General features: G+C 39.8%; 1 protein-coding gene across 1 annotated transcript in view; it reads right to left on the bottom strand.

The window, feature by feature from the left end:
- The window catches only part of mgl (low-density lipoprotein receptor-related protein megalin), a 1,043,262-nt gene that overhangs the window by 485,443 nt on the left and 542,001 nt on the right, over positions 1–15,818 (bottom strand). Inside the window, exons 39-40 of the mRNA XM_090381453.1 lie at positions 1,762–1,944; positions 1,302–1,609 (exon numbers count right to left, since the gene is read on the bottom strand). Of these exons, the coding sequence (XP_090237579.1) occupies positions 1,302–1,609; positions 1,762–1,944 (491 nt within the window). The remainder of the gene's footprint in view (positions 1–1,301; positions 1,610–1,761; positions 1,945–15,818) is intronic.

Below are 15,818 nucleotides of genomic sequence, written 5' to 3'. Positions count from 1 at the left end.
ATCACAGAGGTATTATGAGCACTAATTAACAGACAGTTTTTAAAAGAAAAACCTGCAGGTATTGAGATCAAGCTACTTGGGATCACATCAATTCACTGCAAGACAATTCATGTACAATAGTTTGCTGCATGACAATTCACTCTATGTGACAAGTTTGCTATATATGACAACTTGGTGAAAGACAATTGGTGGCTACGGCAATTTGGAGTATAACGATTCGGTGAATTCTTTGAGAGAATTCGGTGTATGGCAAAGCAAGACAGAAAATGCAACCTTTTAACATGCTGTGCTGTAAATGGTGAATTTAGTGATCATGACACCAATCTCAATATTCTATATTTTTGATGGAGCACACTATCCACCTTTGTTTTTTAATGCACGTTCTACATTTTTTTAGGTGATCCTATTAAAAAAGTGCCAAACAGGTTAAAGACTGGGATATAAGAGAACCTTGTTTGTGCTTTACTTTCACTTCTGCAAGCTGCATTTTTTTAGGAAATACACATGGATGGAGGGCAGACAGAAGTTGTTCCAGAAATCAAAAGTAGAGATCATTAATGGATGCTAGCTGAGTAATGCACATTTTCTGATGTTCAGTTTTCAACCCATGCTATAGTTTTTACTGAAAAAAGTTAGTAGTAGTAAGTTAGAATACACCCTACTGTGGATGGGTTAAAGGTAGGCGATGATTAGGCCACATCTTGAGTACTGCATGCAGATCTGTAAGCCTCAATTTATGAAGGGTGTGGATCTGTTGCTGTTGGAATGGTTGCAGAGAAGAACAATGAGATTAACGAGGGGAACAAAAGGATTCTCTTATCAAGAAAGATCTCAGTTCTGCAAATTGCAGTGTCTGGAAATCAACACCTGCAAGGAGATCTGACTGGAGAGTTTAAGGCACTGAATGTTTTGATTAAGCTAAATGCTAATGGCATCTTTCCTCTTGCATTCACACAACACACATGAGGGGGCATAAATTTAAATTGAGGAAGAATAATTGCAGGATAGATGTGTGGAAATATTCCTTCAGCCAGCAAGTAGTTGATTGTTGAACAAACCTTCAGCTGGTGTTGTAGAGGTGGGAAGTTTGATTAAATTTAAAGAAGAACCAGATAAACTATTAGAGGGGATGAGTAGGTGATATGGGAAGTGTGGGGATGAGTAGGTGATATAGGAAGTGTTTTTTTTTTTTCTGATATTGCATAATCTTGCCTCCTTACATTATTTGCACTACTAATATTAATACATGCAAGCAGAGGCTTTTAATAGCCTTCTTTCTTATTAAATAAAATATTTTTTACCTGAATGGCATCTTCTCTAGAGTCAACCCAATAGACATCATGGGTTTCAATATCAATTGTTAAATCTCGTGGATTACTAATGCCAGTTACAACTATTGGAGCCCTACTTGTACCATCTAAAAGAGCTTTTTCAATTTTTGGATATTGTCCATAGTCTATCCAATACAAGTAACGTTTCACTGGATTTACAGCTATTTCACGGGGAGAATCTGTTGTTGTTTTGAGCAGTACCATACGATGAGTGCCATCAAGCCATGCAACTTCTATATAGGTTTCGTGAGGAAAGACATTGGTAAAGTACAAATTTTCTGAAAGAATTAAAGAAACTTTTTTTAATTATCAAATGTAAGAAGGAGTATATAAAATAAATATATATATTAGTATTATATTTAACTACACTTTACACCGGAATAAAGACAATATTTAGGATAGCATAAATGCAAAGTGGAATCTTGCTTACCTGCAATCCAGTCAACTGCCAATCCTCGAATACCATTACTACCAATGCCATCTGATATAACATGTGTGAGTTCAGTACCATCTGGTTTTATATGATAAATGCCATTTCTTTCTCCTTGATTGAATTCAACCCAATAGATATGATTCTTAGCAACATGAACATCTAAGTGTAGAATATTGTGTCCTATATATATAAAAAAGATCATTATTCTAGTGACAGAGATTAAGTGGTAAAAGATCAAATATATATAATAAAAATATAGGGGGTTGGTGAGAGAGAGAGAGAGAGAGAGAGTGTGTGTGTCAATAAAGCTATCAGAAAATTTAAAGAACTAATCTGTCATTTATACATTCTGACTCAATTTATACGTAAGAGATGGTTTTATTTTTTATGAGAACCCCAAGCACAAGAGGGATCAGAACCTATAGTACTTAGTACTATAGGTTCTAATCCCTATAGTACTAAGTATTATAGGTTCTAATCCTCTTTCATCTTTTTTCAGATATCTTCTTTCATCTTCTCAACTTTCAACCCATGCATGGGTTGAAAGTCGAGAAGATGAAAGAAGATATCTGTTGCCTTGAATTTCTATAGAATACAATTTTTAGGATACGTAGGAAGGGAGTTTGTTCCAGAAAATGGAAGTTGAATGAATAAATAAGGAAGAAGAAACGTTGGTGCTATGAGTTTGAAGTTGGACAGTAAAAGGACGTTGACTGGTTGTGGCACATGTTCAGACTGGTTTTGAAGGGAGAGCTGGAATTATAGAAGCCAATTCAGTAGAACAGTGCCCATAAAAGTCTCAATAGAAAAGGCATGCAGAAACAGAATGTTGATGAGACAGAGAGTGGAGAGACTCTGTTACAGACGAGTCATTAATTAACCTAATTGCTTTGAATGGAATCTGGACGACTGAGGGAGGGTTTAGGAGCACCACCGCAAATGTGGGAACAATATTCCATGGTTGGGGAGGATTTGTCATTTGTACAGAGTGAATAGCTGTTTGGAAGAAAAGTAACACTGAGAGCAAAAGAGAAAACCCAGTTTTTTAGATGCAGAGGAACCAATATTTGTAATGTGCTTATGCCAAGAGAGAGAATTGGAGTCAGGGTAATCCCCAATAGGGATATATGATCTTGCCTAGAAATCGGAGTGTCATCAAAAATAAGCATAGGAGCAGGAGAATCCTTTTTGTGAGATATAAGAAAGGACTGAGTTTTAGAAGGACTGAAATCAAATAAATTATCTTTTCCTGACTGGAGAATTACCTGGAAAACAGCACTTTAATAAACAAACTTTTTAATATGTGCCAAATGATATGGGACACTAAATTTCCAAGGTCAGGCATGACAGTTATGGGATATGAGAAATTCTAGGAGTGAAGTTGAAAAAAATGTATTTAATGATGTTGATGGCATATACCCTATAATCTTAAGGGAGCCGGCAAGTGAGTGCATTGAACCATTGAGGATAATTATGCAAGCATCACTGGACTCAGGAGTGATTCCGTTGGATTGGAAAAATGCCAACGTGTTTCCAATACATAAGGGCAGTTCTAAGAGTGAAGTGGGAAATTACTGGCCAGTTAGTTGAACTTCAGTAGTAGAGAAAATCATGGAAACAATGATTAAAGTTGGAATTCAGGATCATTTAGACAGAAAATGAATTCTTAAAGATATTCAGCATGGTTCTGTAAAGGGAAAATAATGTTTAACTAATCTGGTTAGCTATTTTGAAAGGGTAACTCAAGAGTTTGACTTCAGGAATAATTTCTACATTGTTTATTTGGATTTCAGCAAAACATTTCACTCAGTCCCACATGAGCAGTTACTTTATAAGCTGGAACAGGTTGGAATCACAGGGAAAATCCTTAGATGGATAGCTGGACGGCTTCAAGGCAGGAGGCAGAGGGTTTTGATAAATGGTTATTCCTCAGATTGGGTTGATGCAAGAAGTGGAATTCCCCAAGGATAAGTATTAGGACCACTGTAGTTTTTGATTTTCATAAATGACATCGATGAAGGGATAGGGGGCATGATGTCTAAATTTGCAGATGATATAAAGATTAGTAGTAGTGGCATGTGATGCAAGAAAGCAAGTGTATGAGCTTATGCAGCATCAGCCAAAAAAAAAAAAAAAAAAAAAATCACACCATTCCCTCCAAATGCCTGTCCAGTTCCTCCTTAAATTTATTTAACCTATCCACTTCCACAATGACAGATGGAAGTTTGTCTTGGCAATTAACCACCCGCTCGCTAAAGGCAAATTTCCGCACATCTATTCTACATCTGTCATTCCTTAATTTGAATTTATGCCCCTTAGGTTCGTAATCTGAAGAAGTGGAAGAATCCCATCAGAATTCAGCATGCTCAACCCATTCAAAGCCTTATACACCTCAATCAGATCACCGTGCAGGTGCCTAGTCTCCAGCCACTGCAATTTGCAGAACTTAAGCCTCTCTTGGTAAGAGGATCCCTTCATTCCCCTCACCAATCGTGTTGCCCTTCTCTGTACACGCTCAAGTAAATCTACATCCTTCCTAAAATGAGGCCTCCAGACCTGTACGCAGTACTCAAGGCGTGGCCTGACCATTGCCTTATACAGAGGGACAATCACCTCCTTTTCCCTGCTAGTAAAATTCCTATATATCATTGACAAAACCCCATGACCTGCCCTGGCAGCCTGTCTGCATTACTCAGAAAACTTCATATCTGACTGCACAATTCCTCCCAGGTCTTTTTCATTTTCTACCACCTTAAGTGTAGTATCACACAGTTGGTACGTTTCTCTGGGGTTACTTCTACCCATATGCAGTACTTTGCATTTGTCAAGGTTAAACTTCAGTTGCTACTTCTTAGTCCATCTACCCAAATTATCTAGATCCTGTTGCAGTAGCACACTGCCATTACTGTCATTAACAACCCTGCCAACCTTTGTATCATCTGCAAACTTCGACACTAAGCCTGATATACCTTCATCAATATCATTGATAAATATACAAAACAAGAGGGGACCCAACACCGAACCCTGTGGGACTCCACTAATAACATTAGTCCACAAAGTAGAGTAGTTAATGATTGCCGCCAAGCAAAGCTTCTTCAGAAAGTCCTAGATAGACTTCAGGGATGGTCAGAGAAATGGCAGCTATGCTTTAATCCAGCAAATTGTGAGGTATTACACCTGGGGAACAGTAACCTCAAAATAACTTATACACTTGGCGGAGTTGAACTAAAGCCGGTAGTGGAGGAAATGGACTTCAGTGTTACGATACGGTCAAACTTTAAGTTTTCTGAGCATTATAGACAGGTTGCAAGGAAAGCCTATTGTGTCCTATTGATGTAGTGAACAATTGCTAGTAGAGATAAGGACATCATAATCCTATTGTATAAGGCTATTGTTACACCACACTTGGAATACTGTTTTCAGGTATGGAGACCGCACCTAAAGAAAGACATTGTGCTTCTTGTAAGAGTCCAGAGATGGGTAACTGCCCAGACACGATAGGAGGGAGTATATGATGAGAGCCTTGTCGATCAATTCGGCCCTGGAAAGATTGTGCAAGGCTCAAGGGGTAGAATTTTTTTCAGCCTGAACTGTACTTGTTAACAGGAGAGATTGCTTCTACAGGGATGGGATACACTTAAATAGAAAGGGTGCAAGAATATTTGCTGATGCTATCGAGGCAGTGTTAGGTGGGTCGGAAAACTGCTAGCTTGGGGGGAGACAAAGACCAATAGATTGACAGTAGCCACTGGCAGAGGTGAAAGAGGTTCTTGCACTGCTTCTATTAGAATGAGCAGAAGCCTGAAAAACAAGATGCATGGTATTTCAGAGACTGCTGGGAGCCATTGTGGTACAAGTAAACACATGGGTTGTGTTAGGGTAGCTAAGAATAGAAACAGGTGCAGGTATCCTTGCGTGTACACCAATGCTAGGAGTTTAGTAAACAAATTTGATGAATTTGAGGTATTGCTCAAAACATCAAAGGCAGATATTGTTGGGATATCAGAGACGTGGTGTCACACAGATATAAGGGATGCAGAACTGCAATTTGGAGAGTACAACGTCTACAGAAAGGATAGACAGGATAGGAAGGGGGAGGGGTTATGCTATTAGTTAAGAAACACATAAAAACCAAGGAAGTGAAGCCAGTCAACATCGCTGGACAGTGCAGTGTTGAGTCAGTTTGGTGTGACATAAGCATTGGGAGATCAAAATTGAGAGTAGAAGTGTGCTATAGGCCTAATGACTCTGATGAGTATAATAAGGAACTATACAGGGAAATAGAGTGGGCCAGTAAATCAGAGAGTCTTATAATGGGAGATTTTAATTTCCCAGATATTGACTGAAATTTGGGGGCTGGTTACTCACGCACTAGCAGGGCTTTTGTGGATTTATTAGATGATTGTTTTCTACATCAGCATGTTCGGGAGGCAACTAGAGGGAGTAATACTCTTGATTTGATTATCAGCAGTGATTCTTCATGCATTAAGAATCTGCAGATAAATGAACTACTAGGTGGCAGTGATCACAGTGTGCTGAAGTGGGATTTACTCAAAGAGGTAACTACCATTAGGGGTAAAGGGAAGGGTTATTGCTTCCGTAAAGGCGACTACGATGGACTGAGACAGTATTTAAATTCTATACAGTGGGACCAACTGATGATGTTACCAACAGCAAATTCAAAATGGGAAGCATTCAAAGAACTTATCTTGGAAGCTACTAGGCTTTACATACCAACTAAGAAATATTGTTCAAGGTTTAGGCCAAAATGGATGTCAGATGAACTAATGAGGCATATGGCAGAGAAGAAAAATGCATGGGATACATACAAATTAACACATGACACAGAAGCCTATGATAGATACAAGTTGATATGCAACCAAGTTACAAAGGAGGTTAGGCAGGCGAAGGCAGATTACGAGAAATCCTTGGCAAGGGATGCAAAGAAAAACAGCAAAGAGTTCTTTACTTATGTAAACTCTAGAAGGAAGGGGATGAATCAGATTGGTCCACTTGATATTGATGGGTCAACTGTTGATGATCCTGCTCAGGCAGCTAACAAACTAAATGAATATTTTGCATCGACATTCACACATGAGGAGTTATTCAGCAAGGGGAATGCCAGAGGTGTATTCAACTCTAGCAGTAAGCTACAGAATCTTGAAATAACTGGGAGTAAAGTGGAAGAGAAACTGTTGAAGATAAACACAAGAAAGGCACCCGGGGTGGATGGGATCTATCCAGTTATATTAAAGGAGGCAGCAAAGGAAGTAAGCAAACCCTTAGCCATAATTATGAGAGCTTCCTTGGACTCAGGGGAGGTACCCATAGACTAGAAATGTGAAAATGTGACCCCAATTCACAAAGGAGGATCAAAGGCTGACACAAGTAATTATAGACCTGTGAGCTTAACTTCTGTTCCAGGAAAATTAATGGAGGCACTGGTTAAAGAAGCACTGCAGGATCATTTAGACAAGACTTCAGTTATAGCTCAGACACAGCATGGTTTTGTTAAGGGGAAGTCTTGCCTGACCAACTTGATTGGATACTATGATGCAGTCACAAAAGAACTGGATGCAGGGAATAACTTTGATATTATATACTTGGATCTTAGAAAGGCTTTTGATACTGTTGCACATGGAAGACTGCTACACAAATTGGAGCAGTGTGACATTGGAGGCAAATTGCTGCTATTGATAAAGGGGTGGTTGAGGGGGAGAAGACAGAGAGTGGTAATCAATGGACACTGCTCATCGTGGACTAATGTTATTAGTGGAGTCCCTCAGGGCTCAGTGTTGGGTCCATTATTGTTTTCTGTATTTATAAATGATATTGATGATGGTATATCAAGCTTAATGTCCAAGTTTGCAGACGATACAAAGGTTGGCAGGGTTGTCAAGGACACTACTGACACTATGCTGCTGCAACAGGATCTGGAAAGGTTGAGCAGATGGGCTGAGAGGTGTCAAATGAAGTTTAACATTGACAAATGTAAAGTACTACACATGGGAAACAGCAACCCCAGAGCAACGTATCAACTCTGTGGTACTACACTGACAGTGGTAGAGAATGAAAGGGACTTGGGGGTGGTTGTGCAGGCAGATATGAAGTTCTCTGAGCAGTGCAGACGGGCTGCAAGATTAGCTCATGGAGTATTGTCAATGATATACAGGAATTTTTCCAGCAGGGATAAGGAGGTGATTATTCCATTGTATAAGGCAATGGTCAGGCCACACCTAGAGTACTGTATACAGGTCTGGAGGCCTCATTTCAAGAAGAATATAGAGCTGCTGGAACAAGTACAGAGAAGGGCAACAAGATTAGTGAATGGAACAAAGGGGTGCTCTTACGAAGAAAGGCTTAAGTTTTGCAAATTACAGTGTCTGGAGACTAGGCACCAGCGAGGTGATCTGATAGAGGTGTATAAAGCCTTGAATGGTTTAAGCATGCTCAATGCTGATGGGATTCTTCCTCTAGCTCAGAAAAATCACCTGAGAAGGCATAAATTCAAATTGAGGAAGGACAGATGTAGGATAGACGTGCGGAAATTTGCCTTTAGCCAGCGGGTGGTTGGTTGGTGGAACAGACTTTCATCCCTTGTGGTGGAGGTTGATAGCCTAAATAAGTTTAAGGCTCAGCTGGACAGGTATTTTGAACGAACAGAGGGGTGAAGTGGAAGTGGGTTTTTTTTTTTTTTTTTTTTTTTGGCTGATGCTGCATAAGCTTGCTTTCTTGCATCAAATGCCTCTACTAATGCTAATGCTAATGCTAACTAGCCTGGTGAGATCGGCAAAAGGGCATTCATATGAGGAAAAACTTCAAATATGTGGGTTGCAGAGCTTGAAAACTAGACACCTTAGAGGGACTTGATTGAGTTGTATATGGCTGTGAGAGGCATAAGAAAAATGAATGAGGATGAAATTAATTTTCATGATTATAAATGATTCTAGAACAAGGGGCCATAATTTCAAGTTACAGGGAGAGATGTTTAGACTCGATTGCAGGAAGTTTTATTTTAGCCAGCAAGTTATAAATTACTGGAATACGTTGCTTACATGAGTGGTAGAGGCTGACAGTTTGGGGAAATTCAAAGGTCAGTTGGATAATTACCTACGGGAAGAGGGAAACACTTAGGTTGTCCATTTCCTTTTCTCTTATTTATTAATTATTATTTATTATATTTTTTTATTCTTATAATTTTATTTATTTATTTTTTGTTATTTTATTATTATTGTTATTTTTTTATTTATTTTTATTATTATTATTATTTTATTTATTTATTATAATTTTTTGGCTGGTGCAGCATAAGCCATAATCTTCCATGCAGCATGTGGCCATTACTAATACTAAATACTAAACATCAGATGTATGTTAATGATATATGATGTATGTTAAGAGTAGGAGACCAGCAGAATTACTTAACAAGTACAGGTCACTATTGAAAAAAAGCTGTGAATTAGGGTTGAATTTGAAAGTGTCTACAATTCTACCCAGACACGACAGAAGGGAGTATATGATGAGAGCCTTGTCGATCGATTCAGCTCTGGAAAGATTGTGCAAGGCTCAAGGTGTAGAATTTTTTTCAGCCTGGTCTATGCTTGTTAACAGGAAAGACTGCTTCTACAGGGATGGGATACACTTAAATAGAAAGGGTGCAAGAATATTTGCTGATGCTAGCGAGGCAGTCAGGTGGGTCGGAAAACTGCTAGCTTGGGGGGGGGGGGAGGGGTTAAAAGGAATGATAGATTAACTTCCACTGGCAGAGGTGAAAGTGATTCTTGCACTGCTCCTATTGGAATGAGCAGCAGCCTGGAAAACAAGATGCAGGGTATTTCAGAGACTGCTGGGAGTCATTGCGGTACAAGTAAACATATGGGTTGTGTAAGGGTAGCTAAGAATAGGAACAGTTGCATGTATACTTGCATGTACACCAATGTTAGGAGTTTGGTGAATAAATTTGATGAATTTGAGGTATTGCTTAGAACATCAAAGGCAGATATTGTTGGGATATCAGAGATGTGCTGTCACACAGATATAAGGAAAGCATTACTGGAAGTTGGGGAGTACAATGTGTACAGGAAGGATAGATAAGATAGGAAGGGAGGAAGAGTTATACTATTAGTTAAGAAACACATAAAATCCAAGCAAGTGAAGCCAGTTGATATCGCTGGTTTGGTGTGACATAAGCATTGGAAGATCAAATTTGAGAGTAGAAGTGTGTTATAGGCCTAACGACTCTAATGAGTACAATAAGAAACTGTACATGGGCCAGTAAATCAGAGAGTCTTATAATGTGGGATTTTAATTTCCCAGATATTGACTGGAATTTGTAGTTTGGTCACTCACACACTAGCAAGGCTTTTGTGGATTTATTGGATGATTGTTTTCTACATCAGCATGTTCAAGAGGCAACTACAGGGAGTAATACTCTTGATCTGATTATCAGTAGTAATTCTTCATGCATTAAGAATCTGCAGATAAAGGAACCACTAGGTGGCAGTGATCACAGTGTGCTGAAGTGGGATTTACTCAAAGAGGTAACTACCATTAGGGGTTTTGGGAAGGGTTATTGCTTCCGTAAAGGTGACTACGATGGACTGAGACAGTATTTAAATTCTATACAGTGGGACCAACTGATGATGTTACAAACAGCAAATTCAAAATGGGAAGCATTCAAAGAACTTATCTTGGAAGCTACTAGGCTTTACATACCAACTAAGAAATATTGTTCAAGGTTTAGGCCAAAATGGATGTCAGATGGACTAATGAGACTTGTGGCAGAGAAGAAAAATGTGGGATACATATAAATTAATGGGTGGCATGGAAGCCTATGATAGATATAAGCTGGTCTCTAACTAAGTCACAAAGGAGGTTAGGCAGGCAAAGGCAGATTATGAGAAATCCTTGGCAAAGGATGCAAAGAAAAACAACAAAGAGTTCTTTACTTATGTATACTCTAGAAGGAAAGGGATGAATCAGATTAGTCCACTGGATATTGATGGTTCAACTGTTGATGATCCTGCTCAGGTGGCTAACAAACTAAATGAGTATTTTGCATCTACATTCACCCATGAGGAGTTATTCAGGGAGGAGAATGCCAGAAGTGAAGTAAACTCTGGCAGTGAACTAGATGATTTTGTAATAACTGGGAGGAAAGTGGAGGAGAGGTTGTTGAAGATAAACATAGAAAAGGCATCCGGAGTGGATGTGATCTATCCAGTTATATTGAAGGAGCCAGCAAGGGAAGTAAGCAGACCTTTAGCCATAACTGTGAGAGCTTCTTTGGACTCAGGGGAGGTACCCATGGACTGGAAATGTGCAAATGTGACCCCAATTCACAAAGGAGGATCAAAGGGCAACACAAGTAATTATGGACCTGTTAGTTTAACTTCTGTTCCAGGAAAATTAGTGGAGGCACTGGTTAAAGAAGCACTGCAGGATCATCTAGACAAGACTTCAATTATAACTCGGACGCAGCATGGTTTTGTTAAGGGAAAGTCTTGCCTGACCAATTTGATTGGATATTATGATGTGGTCACAGAGGAACTGGATGCAGGGATTAGCTTTGATATCATATAATTAGACCTTAGAAAGGCTTTTGATACTGTTGCACATGGAAGACTGCTGTACAAATTGGAACAGTGTGGCATTGGAGGCAAATTGCTGCTATGGATAAAGGGATGGTTGAGTGGGAGAAGACAGAGAATGGTAATCAATAGACCCTGCTTTCGTGGTCTAATGTTATTGGTGGAGTCCTGCAGGGTTCAGTATTGTGTACATTGTTGTTTTCTGTATTTATAAATAATATTGATGATGGTATATTACCGTTCGTAATTAGCCGCCATTGTTATGCGATACAAATTATCTCGAAATAGATAGCATAAGCTTAATATAGTATAGTATAGTACATAATATTGTCAATTAATCAGATAATTAATCTTGTTGAACTTCATCGTCAATTAAATTGTACTTTTAACTATACATATAACGACTTGCGTTACGTAACATAAATAATTAGTAAAAAATAAATAATTAATACTTAACTTGATACGGAAGTTATATAAAGGGATTTCGTAGATAACACTCGATACTGAAACATAAATATGGCATTATAACTGTGTTGAGATATTAAGTTTAAGGTTTTAATTTTGTACTGAAATTGAAATTTTATTGAAATTAAATCGAAATCTTGACTCTGACCAGAGCAGCAAAGCAAACGGCTCAAGCTAATGGGAGTGCTGTGGCTCATGGGAGAACTGAGGGGGGCAGTTGCCCTCTGAATCACAGCCTATTAAAATGCACTACTTGCTTGATGTTTGTGGAGCAGTCAGGTACGGGACATGATACTGCCATGGGGGATGTCTTTGTGTGTGCGCGATGCAAGGAGTGTAAGGAAATCAGAGGACCACTCAGCATTGTTATGGGCCTATATGAGAGCTTGAAGGACAGGGTGGATGCCCTCGAAGGATTAAAAGTGAGGGGCCCATCAAGCTCTCAGCTGCCCACACCAATGCCAGAGCTTGCACTTGGTCATCGCGCAACACAGCAGCAGCCCCCCAAGGCAGAATGCGCTGATCCAAAGGAACTAGTAGTTGTTGGTGACTCTATTCTCAGGGAAACGGGAAACATGCTTTGTAAAAAGGATAGGTGGAACAGGACCAGGGTATGTCTGCTAGGGGCAAAGGTTGATGACGTTCTAGAGCGGATATCATCTTTTAAGGGCACAAAAGGTGATATAGTTATACACGTTGGCACTAATGATATTAAGAGTAGGAGACCGGCGAAATTACTTAACAAGTACAGGTCACTGTTGAAAAAAAGCCGTGAATTAGGGTTGAATTTGAAAGTGTCTGCAATTCTGCCCAGACACGATAGGAGGGAGTATATGACGACAGCCCTGTCATTCAATTCGGCCCTGGAAGGATTGTGCAAGGCTCAAGGGGTAGAATTTTTTTCAGCCTGGTCTGTACTTTGCTTATTGGAGGCTTGAAGTGGTGGAACCCATGTTTAGTCTCTAGAGCTAAGTTCCGGCCAACCCTTCCCTATCTCTTCCATCATGCAGTATGATTGATGATTTTTGAGGTTATGATGAATGTCGTGGTGAGATCCAATATTCCTTACATTTCGAGGGTACAGCTCTAAAACGGTGTTCGCAGGCCGGCCGCTAGTTAGTACACCGGACTGAACCTATTGGTAACTCTCTAGGAAGCTTCCGGATCAGCTAGTGTATAATCTTGCTACCTCTACTCTGCCAGATAGTGACTGGAGGGAGTCCGAGTAGTGTGTATGCGGGGAGCATTGTCGAGGCCACGTTATGTCAAGGATCTGGGTATATTCTTACCACATGTACGCCATATCCAAAAATTTCATTACTTCATACAGCATGTCCCACCCACTTTTTCTTACCATTGAATACACCATGAATTGTCAAAATAATAGAGCAAGCTTATCTGCGAAAAGATCTAAACCTCCCAAGGACTTCCTAATTCATTTCACAAATATACGTGGTCTCAATTCTAATCTCAACGATGTCCATTTCCACTTGCAGCCTTCCAAACCCCATCTACTTTTTCTGACTGAATCTCAGTTATCAGTTGATTCAACTACTGCTCATCTCAGATGTCCAAATTATTTGCTGTATGATTCCTTTCGCCTCAAAGGTGGTACTTGTGGATATGTCCGTTCTGATATTCCCTGTCAGAGACTTAGACTTGGCAATTTGGAATCTCCTCTCTTTGATCTTCTCTGGCTTAAAATCTCTCTACCTCATTGTGTAAAATTCATCTGTTGTCTCTACCGTTCTCCCAACTCCACTAATCACTTTGAGCTCTTTGACTTCCTCTCTTTGCAACTTGACTTTTTCCAGTCCAACTTTCCTAACAGTGAGGTAATTTTCCTTGGTGATTTTAACGTTCACAACTCTAGCTGGCTTCCGTTTTCTAGTCACACCGACCCAGCTGGTCGAGATGCTGAGGCTTTTGCAATTACTACTGACCTAGCGCAGATTGTTCATTTACCTACAAGAATACTGGACAATCCTAATCATACAGCCAATACGCTTGATCTTTTTCTCACAAACAACCCTTCTAAGTACAAGGTTGAAGTGAGAGGCCCTTTAGGCACTTCAGATCAAAACTTGGTGATTGTCTCTTCTCCAATGGAACCTTTATCTCATGCCTATTCCCAACCTCGTATTGTTTGGCATTACAAGAATGCAAAATGGGATGACCTGCGAAACTTCTTTTCTTCTTTTCCTTGGTCTGATTACTGTTTCAAGACTTCTGATGTCAACGTTTGCTCAGATCGTGTTAGTGAAATTATTCTTGCAGGAATGGAATCCTTTATCCCAAACTCCACTTTAAAATCTCGTCCTTTATCTAAACCTTGGTTTTCCAATAAATGTGCTAAGGCTGTCCAAGAGTAGAACGTTGCATAACCTAATTGGCTTGTTTCTAATTCTTCAGTTTCATTTTCTGCCTACACCAAAGCTCGCAACAATTGTAAAGCAGTTATTAATCAGTCCAAACTAGAGTTTGAACAGGCTAAGAGTAGAAAACTTGCTTCTTGCCCTAATGGTAGCCGAGCATTCTGGTCTCTTGCCAAAGCTATTGGCCGCAACTTTTGCCCATCTCTGCTCCCACCTCTGTCCAAACCAGATGGTTCTGTTGTCACTTCAGCCAAGGATAAAGCTGACCTGCTAGCATCCCATCTTCCTTCCAACCCCTTTGTTTTAATGATCTTGGTAAAACACCTCCCACCATTCCCAACACGCTCCATTCAATGCCTCCTGTGGTCTTCTGTCAAAAGGATATCAGAAGGATTTTGATGAATCTTGATGCTAAGAAAGCTCCAGGTCCTGATGATATTTCTCCACTTGTTCTCAAAACCTGTGCTCCTGAACTTACTCCTATTCTTTGCCGCCTTTTTTCACTTTCTTATTCCAAAGGTGTTTTTCCTTCTGCTTGGAAATTTGCTCATATCCAGCCAGTTCCTAAAAAGGGTGACAAATCCCTCTCATCCAATTATCGTCCCATTGCAATTACTTCTACTCTTTCTAAATTAATGGAGAAATCAATTAACCGCCAACTCTTAAACTACCTAGAAACCTTCCGTCTGATCAACGATCGCCAGTATGAATTCCGTCAGTGTCGATCCACTGGTGATATTCTGGCTTATGTTACCCATTTATGGACTAATTCAATGAAAGGTTTGGTGAAACACAAGTCGTTGCTCTTGACATCTCAAAGGCTTTTGATCGTGTCTGGCATAAAGGTCTTCTAAACAAGCTTCCATCTTATGGTTTGCCAACTGTTTTTAGTAATTGGTTATCCAGTTTTCTCTCTGATCGCTCACTGAGGGTGATGGTAGATGGCTCTCTGTCTTCTAACTTCTCCACTAATGCTGGTGTCCCCCAAGGTTCAGTTCTTTCCCCCACTCTTTTCCTCTTGTATATCAATGACCTTCTTCCATTGACTGGAAATCCTATCCATAGTTTTGCCGATGATAGCACATTGCATTAAAACTTTCCATTTTGAGAAACCTTGTCCAGCTCAATCAGCTTCAAGTTCTCGAAAATCTGCTGCCAATTCCTTAAATGCCGATCTTCAGGTAATTCTCCAGTGGGGCAAAGACAACTTAGTTGATTTCAACCCTTCTAAAACTCAATCTTGTCTTATATCTCGCAAAAAGGATTCTTCTGCTCCTATGCTTATCTTTAGTGACACTCCGATTTCTAGGCAAAATGATATATCTCTTTTGGGGATTACCCTGACTTCTAATCTCTCTTGGCACAAGCACATTACAAATATTGCTTCCTCTGCATCTAAAAAACTTGGTTTTCTCTTTCGCTCTCGGCGTTACTTTTCTCCCAAACAGCTGCTCACTCTGTATAAATCGCAAATCCGCCCTGCCATGGAATATTGTTCCCACATCTGGGGTGGTGCCCCCAAAACCTCTCTCAGGCTTCTTGATTCCATTCAGAAGAGGGCAGTTAGGTTAATTAATGATTCATCTCTAACAGAGTCTCTCCACTCGCTTTCTCATAGACGCACTGT

Source organism: Mastigoproctus giganteus, chromosome 9, assembly GCF_048544385.1.
Source record: "Mastigoproctus giganteus isolate SK-2022 chromosome 9, ASM4854438v1, whole genome shotgun sequence".
NCBI lineage: Eukaryota > Metazoa > Arthropoda > Arachnida > Uropygi > Thelyphonidae > Mastigoproctus > Mastigoproctus giganteus.
Note: the sequence above shows the minus strand (reverse complement) of the source record. Positions and strands in the feature narration are given on the sequence as shown.